The 15,377-nt window shown below is 37.7% G+C and overlaps 1 protein-coding gene across 1 annotated transcript in view; it reads right to left on the reverse strand.

The window, feature by feature from the left end:
- Window positions 1-624: 624 nt before the first annotated feature.
- The window catches only part of EIF4E (eukaryotic translation initiation factor 4E), a 46,922-nt gene continuing 32,169 nt past the window's right edge, over window positions 625-15,377 (reverse strand). The window contains exons 3-7 of the mRNA XM_036340252.1: window positions 12,246-12,341; window positions 8,412-8,475; window positions 7,497-7,610; window positions 5,483-5,622; window positions 625-1,711 (exon numbers count right to left, since the gene is read on the reverse strand). Coding sequence (XP_036196145.1) covers window positions 1,597-1,711; window positions 5,483-5,622; window positions 7,497-7,610; window positions 8,412-8,475; window positions 12,246-12,341 — 529 coding nt within the window. The 3' untranslated portion in view covers window positions 625-1,596. The remainder of the gene's footprint in view (window positions 1,712-5,482; window positions 5,623-7,496; window positions 7,611-8,411; window positions 8,476-12,245; window positions 12,342-15,377) is intronic.

The following is a 15,377-nucleotide window of genomic DNA, read 5'->3' on the forward strand; positions in this document are numbered from 1 at the left end:
CTACCTAGTTCAGCTTAAATTGTCTATTATAGCCATATTTCATTTCATGGAATCTGAAATCTATTAATTATATATTATAGGCAACATGTCTTCAAATTTGCTTTCAAATGATGCCTACAAGGAGTAGATCAAATTTTCAAGTTTACATAAAACCATACCACACCAATTTACCAATATAAATGTCTTATTCCATTCTATTTAAACAGCAGCACTAACAAAATTCTTAATACATATGCCCCACCACCTGTACTCTTTCCCTATGCTACTTACAAAAGAACATCTCAATTCAGCAATCAAGTTTTACAACGACTATCCTACCAAACAGTGATGCACCAAGATCACAATTCTCAAGAGTTATAACATGTTAAGAGTACATGATTTACCTAAGACTGAGGGACTGTGCCTTACTTTATAAAACACAGAGATAGCCACATTGATTTAATTTCATATATGATGCTACCTATTCAATTTATTAAAAATCGTAATAAACATAATCAAACTAGTGCTCCAAACTTATACTGTTCACGTAAAAGACACTATAGGAGAAGACACAATAGAGACTGGCTTGCAATAAGAATTATAAATTCCTTCTACAGAGATGGAGAAATAAAAGGACAAATCTAGTTGTCTAAAAGACAATTCACTGTACACATTTTATTTACAGTTTTGTACACTGTCTTTATATGAATGGGACCACTTTTCTACTGGAGCCATTTTTTAACCAAAGCAAAATAACCTAATACAAAGTGTTAAAATACAGCATAAAGATACAAAAACAGACATACTAATTCTAATTAGGAATGTAATTATGATGTTACATTTTTTATAATCCACAATTATGTTTAGGAAATCACACAAACATAGATCACTGATTTGAATGAAATGCATAAATTTGTAGCAAAGCTTTGTAGTTACAAAAAAACAAAAAATTACCAAAGAATGCCCAAAATTAATGTTTATTCCACCTTTGTGTCATATTCCTGGATCCTTCACCAATATTACATGAGGAAAAAAACAAAAGCAAAACAAATAAAAAGTGAAATCAGAATCACTAATGTCATCAAATAGGGAAACAAATAAATTAAAATCTAGCAGCCACCAGCAAGAGTACAGCAAAGACAATGCTGTAAAAAGAAACAAAGAAAATTGCTAGAAAACTGTATGCATCATACTCTTTCAAACCAGCAAAATATGCACCTGCATACAATGGAACATAAACAGAATTCTTTTCCTGTAAGGTATAGAAATGCAAGTTCCTTTTTAACATTGTGGATGGGTAAAATATGTTTGTAATAATAATTCTTCTAAGCTATTACAGAGTAGGCCAGAAACACATTAATGGATTCTGGGGATGATGTGTACTGTAATTCTTTGATTGGGACAGTGGACATTCTAACCAAAAAAAAAAAAAAAAAAAAAAGATGAACACAGAAGTACAAGACAAAGGTGAATGAGACTTCTCTTATATCTTTGCAACATTTAGATGGAAATCAAATTTAAATGCAGTCCACTCTGCTTTTGAAGAGGCTTTGGTTCAGCTCCCAAATCTCGATTGCTTGACGCAGTCTCCTATGAGAATACTCAGAAGGTGTCTTCTTAAACAACAAACCTATTTTTAGTGGTGGAGCCGCTCTTAGTAGCTGTGTCTGCATGGGACTGATAACCAATCACTATCTTTGGAGGAAGTCCTAACCTTTCCTTGTATACCCTCCTAGAAGAAGAAAAAGAAAAGTGGCCATTAATTTTTATTCATGCACACATCAAATTCAGTATTATTATTCTTATATTTGAGTCTACTATGTATTAGGCACTGTGATAATTATTAATAATTCAATAAGCACAGCAGGAACAGTCCCTGGGCATGGTATTTATAGTATTTGATTATTTATAAACAAATAATCACAAGTATGCACGATAGAGCTGTAACACATTATAATTAAAATAAAAATAAAATAAATTACATGAACATGTTTTTACATTCTCTGGTCTAAAATGCTAATTGTTACATATAAACCCTAGTAAATACTATATATTACTGCACAATTACACTTACTATACCTACTACATGACTGCACAGACAAAAATTTAAGGCAATTTATGGTATCTTCTGGACAATCTAGAACACCCATGATTTCTGCCTTATATACTAACTCTACAACCTACCTTTCAAATAAGATGTGCCACTATTTTAAGAACAAAATGTGTTAAGTGCCAAAGAGGGTTAAGTATTGGGGCTGTGTTACTATATAATAAGGTACTGATCTCATATGTGAAATTACAGAAATTTCCCCTTTAAAAGTCATGAGGTCAAAAGTATAATGCCAAGAGAATGAAGTGTATCTTGAAGGCTGAGGAACAAAAATAAGGCTGTGTGGCTACAACTAAGAGGGTAAGTGAATATGAGAGATAAAGGTGACAAGGAAAATGGATCTTTAAGAAAAAAATATCAAAATTTTAAAAATAAGCACCAAAATTAAATAAAAGGGACATACATTTTCATGGAGCTAAATACTCCAATATGACACTAAGACAGTTTTACTTTATATTCCAACCTCCAGAAGATTTCAATACCTTCCCTTGATGAAGGCATCTAATAACAATTTTATGATAACTAAAATCATAACCATTATCATCAGGTTTACATTATGACACTATATAGTCCTGTCAATTATACCGGATCATTAAAAATGCCAGAAAACAAGAGCACTGAGCCACACAACTTGGAGAGGTTAAAAACAAAACAAGGAGAAAAATTCTATCCTTGGAGAAGTCAAATTATAAAGATTTCAAAACTTTGAAACAAATACAAAATTGCCTGAGGGAAAAAAGTTCACACTTAATTTCTTTTAACTTGTTTCAAAAACATATAAAATTCCCCAATTAAGTTTTGATGCTGACAGAAAAATGAGAAATATGATGACAAATCAACAATCATCTCCTTTTGCTTACAGAAACCTACAGAATAAAGCCTGGAGCATAATCATACCTTTTAATTCAGAAGGATTCAGAGAATTAATGTTTGAAAAATCACAAAAGGCAAACCAAACATTTTATGACCTATGGCCAATACCTAATTTTAACACGGCTTAAAACCAAATCTTACTAATTTAAAGGTAGTAAAAAGAAAATCCTAGTTAACTGGCTGATGTTTGAAAGAAAAAAACAAAGACAGGCAATTTTTATAAAGAAAAATATTTACCAAAAAAAGATTAAAGCTTAGACATGTGGGTTTTAAATATGGGCAAAACCAAGACAGTGTCACTTAAATTTCAATAAAAACTCTGAGAGAACCAAGATGGCAGCATAGGTCAACACCAGAGTTTGCTGCCTTGACCAACTACTTCAAAAGTGAAACTAAAAGACGGAACGGACATCACCCAGAACCACAGGAATGCTCGCTGAGTGGAAGTCCTACAACTAGGAGGAAAGAGAAACGCATACGGACACTCAGAGGAGGCGCAGTGCTGAAGTCAAATACTGCGGTGCGGAGTGCTCGGAGCGGGCTGGCGGCGGAGGGCGAGGTTGGCGTTTTCAATTGGGAGGGAGTCGCAGACTCTGAGCTCCAGATACGGGCGAGTCTTTAGGGACCCAGACTCAAACGGGAGAAGTGGGACTGTCTGGCTTCGGTAGGAGCGAGTGCAGCTTTCTCTCCGAGGTTTGCAGCGGGTGCTGGGACTCAGAGAGGCAGAGCCCCTGGGGACGGGACTGAGAGCCGCCATAACTGCTCTCTCCAGCCCACCCTGTTGATCCTGTGCGACCCGCCCTGCCCAAGCCCTGCACAGAGGCATTTGCCGGATAGCCTCAGGCAAAGGCTAGATTAGCACCTCCCTAGAGGACAGAAGTTCTCTCACTGCAGACACAGCTGATTCTCACAGCCACTTGGCCTGGAGGTCAAACCCTCCCTGGAATTAGCTACAACAATCAAGGCTTAACTATGAGACTGCGCACAAAGACCACTAGGGGGTGCACCAAGGAAGCATAACAAAATGCGGAGACAAAGAAACAAGACAAAATTGTCAATGGAAGATATAGAGTTCAGAACCACACTTTTAAGGTCTCTCAAGAACTGTTTAGAAGCCGCCGATAAACTTAATGAGATCTACAAGAAAACTAATGAGCCCCACGATGTTATGTTGGGGAACCAACTAGAAATTAAGCATACATGGACTGAAATAACGAATATTATACAGACTCCTGACAGCAGACCAGAGGAGCGCAAGAATCAAGTCAATGATTTGAAATGCGAGGAAGCAAAAAACACCCAACCAGAGGGGCGGAATGAAAAAAGAATCCAAAAATGCGAGGATAGTGTAAGGAGCCTCTGGGACAGCTTCAAGCGTACCAACATCAGAATTATAGGGGTGCCAGAAGATGAGAGAGAGCAAGATATTGAAAACCTACTTGAAGAAATAATGACAGAAAACTTCCCCCACCTGGTGAAAGAAATGGACTTACAGGTCCAAGAAGCGCGGAGAACCCCAAACAAAAGGAATCCAAAGAGGACCACACCAAGACACATCATAATTAAAATGCCAAGAGCAAAAGACAAAGAGAGAATCTTAAAAACAGCAAGAGAAAGAAACTCAGTTACCTACAAGGGAATACCCGTACGACTATCAGCTGATTTCTCAACAGAAACTGCAGGCCAGAAGGGAGTGGCAAGAAATATTCAAAGTGATGAATACCAAGAACCTACAACCAAGATTACTTTATCCAGCAAAGCTATCATTCAGAATTGAAGGTCAGATAAAGAGCTTCACAGATAAGGAAAAGCTAAAGGAGTTCACCACCACCAAACCAGGATTATATGAAATGCTGAAAGGTATCCTTTAAGAAGAGGAAGAGGAAGAAAAAGGTAAAGATACAAATTATGAACAACAAATATGCATCTATCAACAAGTGAATCTAAGAATCAAGTGAATATATAATCTGATGAACAGAATCAACTGGTGATTATAATAGAATCAGGGACATAGAAAGGGAATGGACTGACTATTCTTGGGGGGGAAAGGGGTGTGGGAGATTCGGGAAGAGACTGGACAAAAATCGTGCACCTATGGATGAGGACAGTGGGTGGGGAGTGAGGGCGGAGGGTGGGGCGGGAACTGGGAGGAGGGGAGTTATGGGGGGAAAAAAGAGGACCAAATGTAATAATCTGAACAATAAAGATTTAATTAAAAAAATAAAAATAAAATAAAAACTATGTACAATGTACACACAAAATACACGTATAATATTCACCAATTCTCACTGCATTATTATGAGGATTATACACTTAGCAGTACAATTTTAAAATAGAAAAACTTATATTCTCATTGATAAATTAATATGCTACATGCCAAAGTAGACAAAAGTGTTCATGAAAACAATACGAGGAAAATAATGATCTACAAATACAAGTATTTCTAAAGCTACAAATAAAACTACCCCGCTTTTGATTATCTTAATATTTTAAAAGAAATACACAATGAGCAAAACTTACCCTATATGTGTAACAGCATCTCTGTTTTCACATTCAGTAGTCCATATTGCTATCTTATCACCCTTAGCTCTAACATTAACAACGGCTCCACATACATCATCACTGTAGTCATCAAAAGATTCTCCAATAAGGCACAGCAGCTTAAAAACAAAACACAATCCCAATTACATCCAATAGATTAAAAACAGCTTATTCCACTGCAAATGTCTCATTATTTGTATATATACAAAAGAAATAGGTTTAAATCGAGTTGACTTTTTGAATGTCTACATTATATTTATGTTTTAATGTTTTCATTTGCTCCTTTGTTTCTCTGGTTAATATCAAGAACATTTACAGCCATTTTAAATTTCTCAGCAGCCCTAGCTGGTTTGGCTCAGTGAATAGTGTGTCAGTCTGTGGACTGGAGGGTCCTGGCTTCAGTCAAGGGCATATGCCTGGGTTGTGGACTGGATCCCCAGTAGGGGAAGTGCAGGAGGCAGCTGATCAATGATTCTCTCTCTCATCATTGATTTTTCTGTTTCTCTCCCCCCCTCCCCCTTCCCATCCTCTCTGAAATCAGTAAAAATGTATTAAAAAAAAGTAAAAAAGAAAATTCCTCAGCAAATTGGGTAAATGATATCAGGACCCCTATGAAAGTTGAGTTATTTTATTAATATTAATTCACTATGCTGCTGCTTCTTACTGTTTTTCATGAATACTTTCTAATGTTTAATTTAAGTGTACAGTTCAGTGACATTAAGTATATTCACAACATGGTACAACCATTACTACCATCTATTTCTAGAACTTTTGTCATCTTGCAAAACTAAAACAACTTTTCAGTGTAGAAATCTAAAATGGTATTTACTGATAATCTCTCCCCAAAGCAAAATTAAGTCTCTTCTTTTTAAAAAAAACAAAACAAAAGAAAAAAATCCCTCCCTGGTTTGGCTCAGTGGTCAGAGCGTGGGCACATGAACTGAAAGGGGTATGGGGGGCCCCTGTACCTCAGTTGCAGGCTCCATCCCCATCCTGGCCCAGGTTGGGGCGCATGTGGGAGGCAACCAATCAATGTCTCTTTTACATAAATGTTTCTTTACATCTCTATCCTTCCCCTCCACTCTCTATGAAAACCAATGAAAAAAATATCCTCAGTTGAGGATTAACAACAACAACAAAAAATCAGTCACTCAAATATGTATTAACTAGAGGCCCGATGCATGAAATTCGTGCTGGGGGGGGGGGGGGGGGGCCCCGGCAGAGAGGGAGGTGTGTCCCTCAGCCCAGCCTGCACCCTCTCACAATCCAGGACTGCTGGCTCCTAACCACTCACCTGCCTGCCTGCCTGATCGCCCCTGCCTCTGCCTCACCCCTGCAGTCGTGGCTTCGTCCGTACGGTCGTTCGGCTGTCCGGTCTAATTAGCATATGACGCTTTTATTATTATAGATTGCTTCACTTAAGTGCTAACTATAAACCAGACAATGTGCCAAGTGCTAGAGATACAAGAGAGACTATGATTTCTTCTCCTAAAAACATGAGGTTTAGAATCTCTCACTATAGAAAATGCCTATTATCTCATATTTCATATATGTGTGTGTGTGTGTGTGTGTGTGTCTGTATGTATATGTATATATATGAAGCCAACAGTTACAGGTTATATCACAATAAACAAACTGAATGATGAAACTACATCTTATTGTTTGCTTCGTTGGTCTACAAAGTTTAGTATACAAAACAATACTCTGAGAGGGTTATAAAGACATTATACAAAATGTGAGGACCTATCATTTTGAATTTAATGTAAATATCAGAATGAGTTTGTTGAGGAAGGTCACGTCAATTGTATCTGATTTGTATGTGGTAGAGGGTTTCACTGTACTAGTATGTAAAATATACAAACTCGCATGATAGAACAAAATTAATTGCCGGCTTAGATTTTCTAGAGTGGGCATTTTTTTATTCTCTTTGATTAAGTAACTGATGTAAATTAGATTTAGTATTCCAAACTGTTTTATAATTTTAAAACCTTACTGTCTCTAGCCAAAAGCGATCGAGGTCACTTCGTCTCTGCTGTTTGTTCAATGTAATTAGCCATCGTCCTCCTCGTTTGTTTTTCTCATCTTCCCACATAGGTTTAATACCATCCTACAATGTTAGAAGACAACAATATTAGACAATATTGTTACTTTAAGAGATCATTTCTCGAAACAGCAAGCAATATTCTGTCAACATTTCACTTGATTCCCCATGAATGATGTAGTGGAATAAAGGCAAACAGGACTTAATGCCAGAGGCATGGAATTGCAGAATTAAGAATCTTGACTTAGGGACTTATTAGCTATTAAATCTTGGGTTTCATTTAATTTGGAGGTTCTTAAACATTCTGAGTATTGTACCTTCTCAAAGTTAGATACACTTCTATATCTAGAAGATGTATGCAAAATTTATGCACAGCTTACACAATATCAGATAATTAATGAATGCCCCGTCTCCTACCATCTGACAAAATCCATTTGTAAATGTATCAGGACCCACATACCCCATGTTAAGAATTCCTGACACACAGGGGTTTAAAATACACCATAGGAAATCTAGTCAATAATGCCATACTAAGTAATACTGAATGTAAACTATAATTGAAAAAAGAATTCCTGACAACTCTGGACTTCAATCTATTCAATATATATAGAGACTGGATTGGATGATCAAAGCTCTCTTCGAAATCAATCACAGTATATGCCCACAAAGTAAGAGTTTCACTTAATTTCAATTATTTATACTAAAACAGGCAAAATATATTTATGCTAAGCCCAGTAAAGCTATTTAATTTTTCTCCAAGCATCAGAGCATTTCCTATTCCTAAGTTTGTGGCAAGATTTCAAGAATACCTGAATGGTCCAATCTTGTAATATACATATATATGAAATCATCAATGAAGCATCATACCTTAAAGAGTGAGTAGTCACAGCCAGGCATTAAATTACTAGATAACTGGATATGGTTGTACAGACTAGGTAAAAGAAAAGGACAGTTATAAACATAGAATAATAATGCAGAGCGTAGGTGCTTATGTAACATTTAAAAATATTATAAGAATAAAAAGATAAAAGTATGTGTTCATCACTTGTTTTTCTATAAATTCAATTTCTGAAATGGACCAAACAGATATTAATAATGGTCAGTTCAAGAATCAATATATGATGATTTAAGAAAATATCTTTAATTTTATTCTGACAATATATTTTGATGCATACATATGTATATATAGCAAACTGAGAATAGAGGTATGAGGTGCCTTTAAGTAGATGAAAAAATTTGAGGCTAATGAGCAGTTTTAAATATACAAATCAAGAGAAAGCAAGATGAATTTCCTGACCATCAGCATTGTATGACTGAAATAAGCCACCATTATCATTCTTGAAGGTATCCAAGAGTAGAACGGACCAATGGTTCCCAAGCACCACAGACTGTTACTAGTTAGTCAGCATAGAATCATTTGAAGAGCTTTAAAGCACAAACAAACAAGACACCAGTCCCAGGCCCCTACTCCTTGGGATTTTACTCCCTTAAAGATGAGTGAGAAACCTGAAATCTGTATTTCTAAACTATTCCCCAAGTATCAGCGAAAGAGAATAACATTTGGGGTGACTTAGATGTCCACCAGTCTGAAGGTAGAAGGCTAAAGAGCAAACTTGTTATAAAATTGGAAACAGTAAAAATGTAGAAATCATGATAGACCATGGATAATATAATTGATCCATAGTTAGATTTTCTTGTATATTTTAACCTAGTCTAGAAGTATTTTAAACAGTTTTCAGGAAGTCTGGCATCCTTTGGATCACATTCCACAGGATAACATGCAAACCCAATTTGGGTGAAACAATGTAAGACCAAGTAATAAGGTTTCTTGAGTTGTTGAACCTAATGATCACTCTTCCCGAACTACATTGTCACTGACAGCTTTTACTAGATAACAAAATTAAGTTTACTATAAAATTAGCCACCACCATTTTTATAAAATTAATGGATAATGTGGAAGTGACCTTCTAATGGCACTTAAGGTAGAAAAGGTCTCTTTTCTTCTTGATGGTGCCCTAAGGTCCATAGTAACAAACTTATGAGAATTTGTAATGGAACATTTAAGACAATCCTAACACTACAGACAGATTAGACAAATCCAAAAGGATTCAAAGGTTGTTTACCACTAAATTTGCTAGAAAAAAAGACAGAAATTAAGAAGCTATTTAGATACTTATAGAAAGCTGAAGGATTCCTTCATATCTCTAAATTATCGTTTAAAAATCTACTATGCAGCCTTGGCCTGTGTGGCTCGGTTGGTTAGAGCATCATCCCATGAATGGAAAGGTGCCGAGTTCAATTCCTGGTCAGGGAACTTACCCAGGTTGCAGGTTTGATCCGCAATTGGGGGCAGGTACAGGAGACAACCAATCAATGTTTTTCTTTCCCTCTCTTTCTCCCTCTCATTTTCTCTTCCTCACTCCCCCACTCATCAATACAAAGCATACCCTCTGATGAGGGAGTGAGCTTTTTTTTTTTAAGTCTACTATGCAATGACATCACTTACACATAACTAAAGTGTGGGGCCACTTTACATGTTCACAGTTATTATATACTGGTAAAAACCAAATAAACTAGATAAATGCAAATCTGATTCAATGGGAAAAATTGTTCAAGACTCTTGCTCCTCTTCCTCCATAGACTGCAGTACTCTTAAATAAATAGCAATCAGAGAAGGAAAACACAATGTTTTGATGAAGGGCAAAACAGAATAATCCCAGTTAAACTAAAGAACTAGACATATGAATTGGTGGGGCTTAAATGTAGTTCTATTACTTAAAAAAATGTTTCAATAAAAAGTGAGCAAAGTGGCTAGCTGACAATTTGTAGTTTTCAGTGATTCAAATGCATACTAAATGCCTATGATGGGCAAAGCACTAAAATATACAGAAGAATATTGGTTGCAGGCACATCCCCAGTAGGGGGTGTGCAGAAGGCAGCTGATCGATGTTTCTCTCTCATGGATGTTTCTAACTCTCTATCCCTGCCCCTTCCTCTCTGTAAAAAATCAATAAAATATATATTTTTTTAAATGTTTTTAACAATTTTTAGTTTTCATATTCTCAAATATTTTCTCCTTATACATTTTTCAAGTATGGCATACTAAATTAACTTAGTTCTTACAGAATCAATATTCCACACCTTCTTGAAAAAAGACTTTACAACTTTATACAGTGGAACCTCGCTTCTCGAACTTAATTCGTTCCGGAAGGCTGTTCAAAAACCGAATCATTTTTTCCCATTAGAAATAGTGTAAATTGAATTAATCTGTTCCAGACCTTCAAATAATTCCGTTTTAACCTTTCTTATATACAGTACATGTATATTGTAGTTTACTCTATAAACACTTTTTTTTAAAGGACATGAAATGTAAAATGAAAATTTAACAATTATAAGCAACAACAAAAGAAAAAAAACATAAAAATATTCACAGCACAATATTCTGAGATTTTAACAGTGGTAAAATGACTCATATTCACACGTTCTTTCCTTTGTCACCTGAGAGATGCGTGACTGATCATACAGGTATCGACATAAAAGGGTTGTCAGGTTGAGAAGCAAATTGTTCAAGATGGGAGACATTCTAGAAAGTAGGTTCCACTGTATTTTATTTTGAAGCCATGCACAAGTTTATGACCCCCAATCTTAACTTTTGCTAAATCTAAAACAAAATCTCAAAAAAATGTTCAACTATTTTTGGAGGTGAGGACATTTACAAATAATCTTCACAGATACTGTCATTCTTTGACAAATCCTAAATATTTAGCACTTCAGCCTTTGAAATCTCAGAATTCTTTGTATTTATTGATTGACTTTTTAGACGGGGGAGGGAAATTTGTTGTTCCACTTCTTGCAGGGAGGGGGGCGGGGGGGTTGACCTTGACCAGAATCAAACCGGGGCCCTTTGGTCCACAGGCTGATGCTCTTAGCCCAGGGGTGGGCAAACTTTTTGACTCGAGGGCCACAATGGGTTCTTAAACTGGACCGGAGGGCCGGAACAAAAGCATGGATGGAGTGTTTGTGTGAACTAATATAAATTCAAAGTAAACATCATTACATAAAAGGGTACGGTCTTTTTTTTTCAATAGTTTTATTCATTTCAAAGGGGCCAGATCCGGCCCGCGGGTCGTAGTTTGCCCACGGCTGCTCTAGCCACTGAGCCAAACCGGCTAGGGCTTGTTCCACTTATTTATGCACTCATTGATTGCTTCTTGTATGTGCCCTGACTGGGAACCGAACTTGGAACCTTGGCATATGCAGACAACATTCTAACCAACTGAGCTACCCGGACAGGGCCTCAGAATTCTTATAACAAGAAATCCCAGATGTTACACTGAAATAATTTCAGAAATGAAGATCTAATAACAAAGCTCTGGAATACCCAAGTATGGGGCAAATGTATCCAGGCATCAAAGAAAGGGGACAAGTTCCAATAAGTTGTCAAAAGTTCTAGGGGTAGTAAAGCAAAGGATCTCTCAAAACAAGGAATAAAGAACATGAAAGGCTAAAAGATTACAAGACTGAAGCATTCTAAAACTGATAAGGAATAATCACCAATTCAAACAGTTGTGAGGAGACAAACAAAAAGGTAGTTGTATAGACAAATATTTATTAACTTTTCACTTTAACCTTCATTTTGTAAATGTGACTTAAAATTACATATTAATACAACAAACATCCTAAAATGAATGGGTTACTTACGCCCAAAAGTCTTCAACAGTATCAAATTCAGAGATCAGCCGAAGGTTTGCTTGCCAAGTTTTGCTTTTATCATTTTTAAAAAACCAGAGTGCCCATCTAAAAATAAAAAGCCAATGTCAAAAAATAGCAGTTTTACATCCATGTTCACTGCAGCATTATTCACAACAGCCAAAAAAGGGAAGCATCACAAGTGTCCACAGATATATGAATAATAAACAAAATGTGGTAAAAGCATACAATGCAATATTAATTGGCCTTAAAAAGAAAAGAAATTCTGACACTTGTTACAACATGGATAAATCATGAGAACATTATGTTAAATGAAATAAGACAAAAAACCACAAATACTATATGATTCCATTTGTATGAGGTACCTAGAGTAGTCAAACTCAGAGACAGAAAGAATGGTGGTTGCCAGGGGCTAAGGAAAGAAAAGGGGGAATTGTTGTTTAACAGGTGAAGTATTAGTTCTTCAAGATGAAAAAGAGTTCCTGAGACTAGTTGCACAACAATGAGGATGCACTTAACAGTACATTTAAAAGATGTAAGTTTTATGTTATGTGTATTTTATGAAATTATTAATAAACTAGAGGCCCAAGGGGGTACACTCGGGGGGATCCCTCAGCCCAGCCTATGCCCTCTTGCAGTCTGGGACCCCTCGGAGGATGTCCACCTGCTGGCTTAGGCCCGCTCCCTGGGGGGATCGGGCCCAAGCTGGCAGTCAGACATCCCTCTGGCAGCCCGACAGCCCTCGGCGGATGTCCACTTACCAGCAGGGAGCAGATCTAAGCTGCAGTCGGACATCCTTAGTGCTGCTGAGGAGGCAGGAGAGGCTCCCGCGACCACCGCTGTGCTGGCAGCCATCAGCCTGGCTTGTGGCTGAGCAGAGCTCCCCCTGTGACAGCGCACTGACCACCAGGGGACAGCTCCTGCATTGAGCATCTGCTCCCTGGTGGTCAGTGTAACATAGTGACCAGTCATTCCCAGTCGATTTGCTGTTAGGGTCAATTTGCGTATTACCCTTTTATTATATAGGATAGAGGCCTGGTGCATGGGTGGGGGCCGGCTGGTTTGCCCTGAAGGGTGTCCCGGATCAGGGTGGGTGTCCCACTGGGGTGCCTGGCCAGCCTGGGTGAGGGGCTGATGCCTGTTTGCAGGCTGGTCACACCCCCTTCAGGGTGGGGGTCCCCACTGGGGTGCCTGACCAGCCTGGGTGAGGGGCTGATGGCTGTTTTCAGGCTAGCCACACCCCCTTTAGGGTAGGGGGGGTTCCCCACTGGGATGCCTGGCCAGTCTGGGTGAGGGGCTGAGGGCCGTTTTCAGGCTGGCCAAGCCCCCCGGCGATGGAAACTCCCAGCCTCTCCTTTTTTTCTTTTTCTTTTTTATTTTGGGATTTATTTACCTTCTATAATTGAAACTCTGTAGCGTTGAATGGAGCTCAGAGCCGGCCAGGGCAGGCGGGAAGCTTGGCCTCCTCCATCGCCAGGGGCAACCCAAGCCTCCTGCTTGCTCCAGCTCCATGGCCATGGCCGGCTGAAAGCAGGTATCTGGGTTTATTTATCTTCTATAATTGAAACTTTGTTGCCTTGAGTGGAGCTCAGAGCCGGCTGCGGCAGGCGGGAAGCTTGGCTTCCTCCATCACTGGGGCAACCAAGCCTCCTGCTTGCTCCAGCTCTGTGGCTGCTGGCCGCCATCTTGGTTGCGTTAATTTGCATATAGTCGCTCTGATTGGCTGGTGGGCATGGCTTAAGGCGTAGCAAAGGTATGGTCAATTTGCCTGTTTGTCTTGTATTAATGTAGATTGAAAGGGTAGTTATTACAGTGGCAAATGAGTAGTTTGTTTTTTTTTTTTCATTTAAAAGGTTATGTATTTTATGCCTAATACATACCACATTCTCTATACGAGACTCATTGAGGCTCATCTGAGGTGAATTCACAGAACTTTAGTAAAGTATTACAGTATGATAAGTGCTGGGATAATCAAGCATAGTTATTTAAGAAAAACAGAGCAGAAGCATTTAACCTGAAAGGAAAGCGGGGAACAGAAAGTGGAGTTTTCAAAGAAACAAGAGTATACCCTAAGAGGAAGAAAAGCGAGTGCTAGGAAAAGGGAAAATTATTAAATGTGACTCTGTTTACTCAAATTCACAAATGGGAAAATAACAACATAAAGGACTTATTGCGTAATGCTACCACAGATATGTTCTGCAATAATGTATATCAGCTTCTATATATGTTTATAATTCCCTTAAAAGGATTTACTCTAATACTTTGAAGATAAACTCACGTTACAACAAAGTTAGACTTAAATGTTATCATCTTCATCTTTAGAATTATATACACCAAATTGCTATACCACAGATAACTCAGAGAAACTTCATTTTCTCACTGATAAAAATGTTGTCTGAACACAGGGTTTCCAAATGGACATATTTCATCAACTCTTTGACTAATGCTTGATAATCTCAAACATAAAAGAGATACATGTTATGATCTATTTGATAATTTGTATTTGCCAACACACTAACAAAAATACCAAAAGCAAAGGCAGAAAATATATTAAAAACACATACAAGTTCAAGTACTATACTTTGGGTTTCTAAAATTAATTTTAGTCTTTCCTCAAAATTTAAAAATAGCCAGGCCAGTGTGGCCCAGCGTCAACCTATGAACCCAGGAGTTCAGGGTTCGATTTTTAAAAAGAAAAATTAAAAATAGAACTAAAGGGTGTCCCAAAATTCACGCAAGAAGTAATTTTGATAGAAGACACAGGCTTATAATTAATGTAAATTTTTTATTGATTCATAAAGTATACAGTATAGGGTTATGTATGGAATAGCATATTGGGTAAATGGCCTCCTGGCACAGCGACAACGCAAGCGTCCCATCCCACACCCGGCCGCTCAGCACCTGCGTGTGCAAATTAACCTGCCATCTTTGTTGAGTTAATTTGCATACTCATTCCTGATTGGCTGTTGGGCATCACAAAGGTACAGTCAATTTGCATCTTTCTATTTTATTAGTGTAGATGGGTCATCTCAGTGAAAATGGAATCCTCAACCTGACATATCTAAAACTAGTGTTTCATCTAACCTTTCCCTCCAAACCTATCCTATTCACCATTTACTTACC

Source organism: Myotis myotis, unplaced genomic scaffold, assembly GCF_014108235.1.
Source record: "Myotis myotis isolate mMyoMyo1 unplaced genomic scaffold, mMyoMyo1.p scaffold_m19_p_1, whole genome shotgun sequence".
In the NCBI taxonomy this organism is placed as follows: domain Eukaryota; kingdom Metazoa; phylum Chordata; class Mammalia; order Chiroptera; family Vespertilionidae; genus Myotis; species Myotis myotis.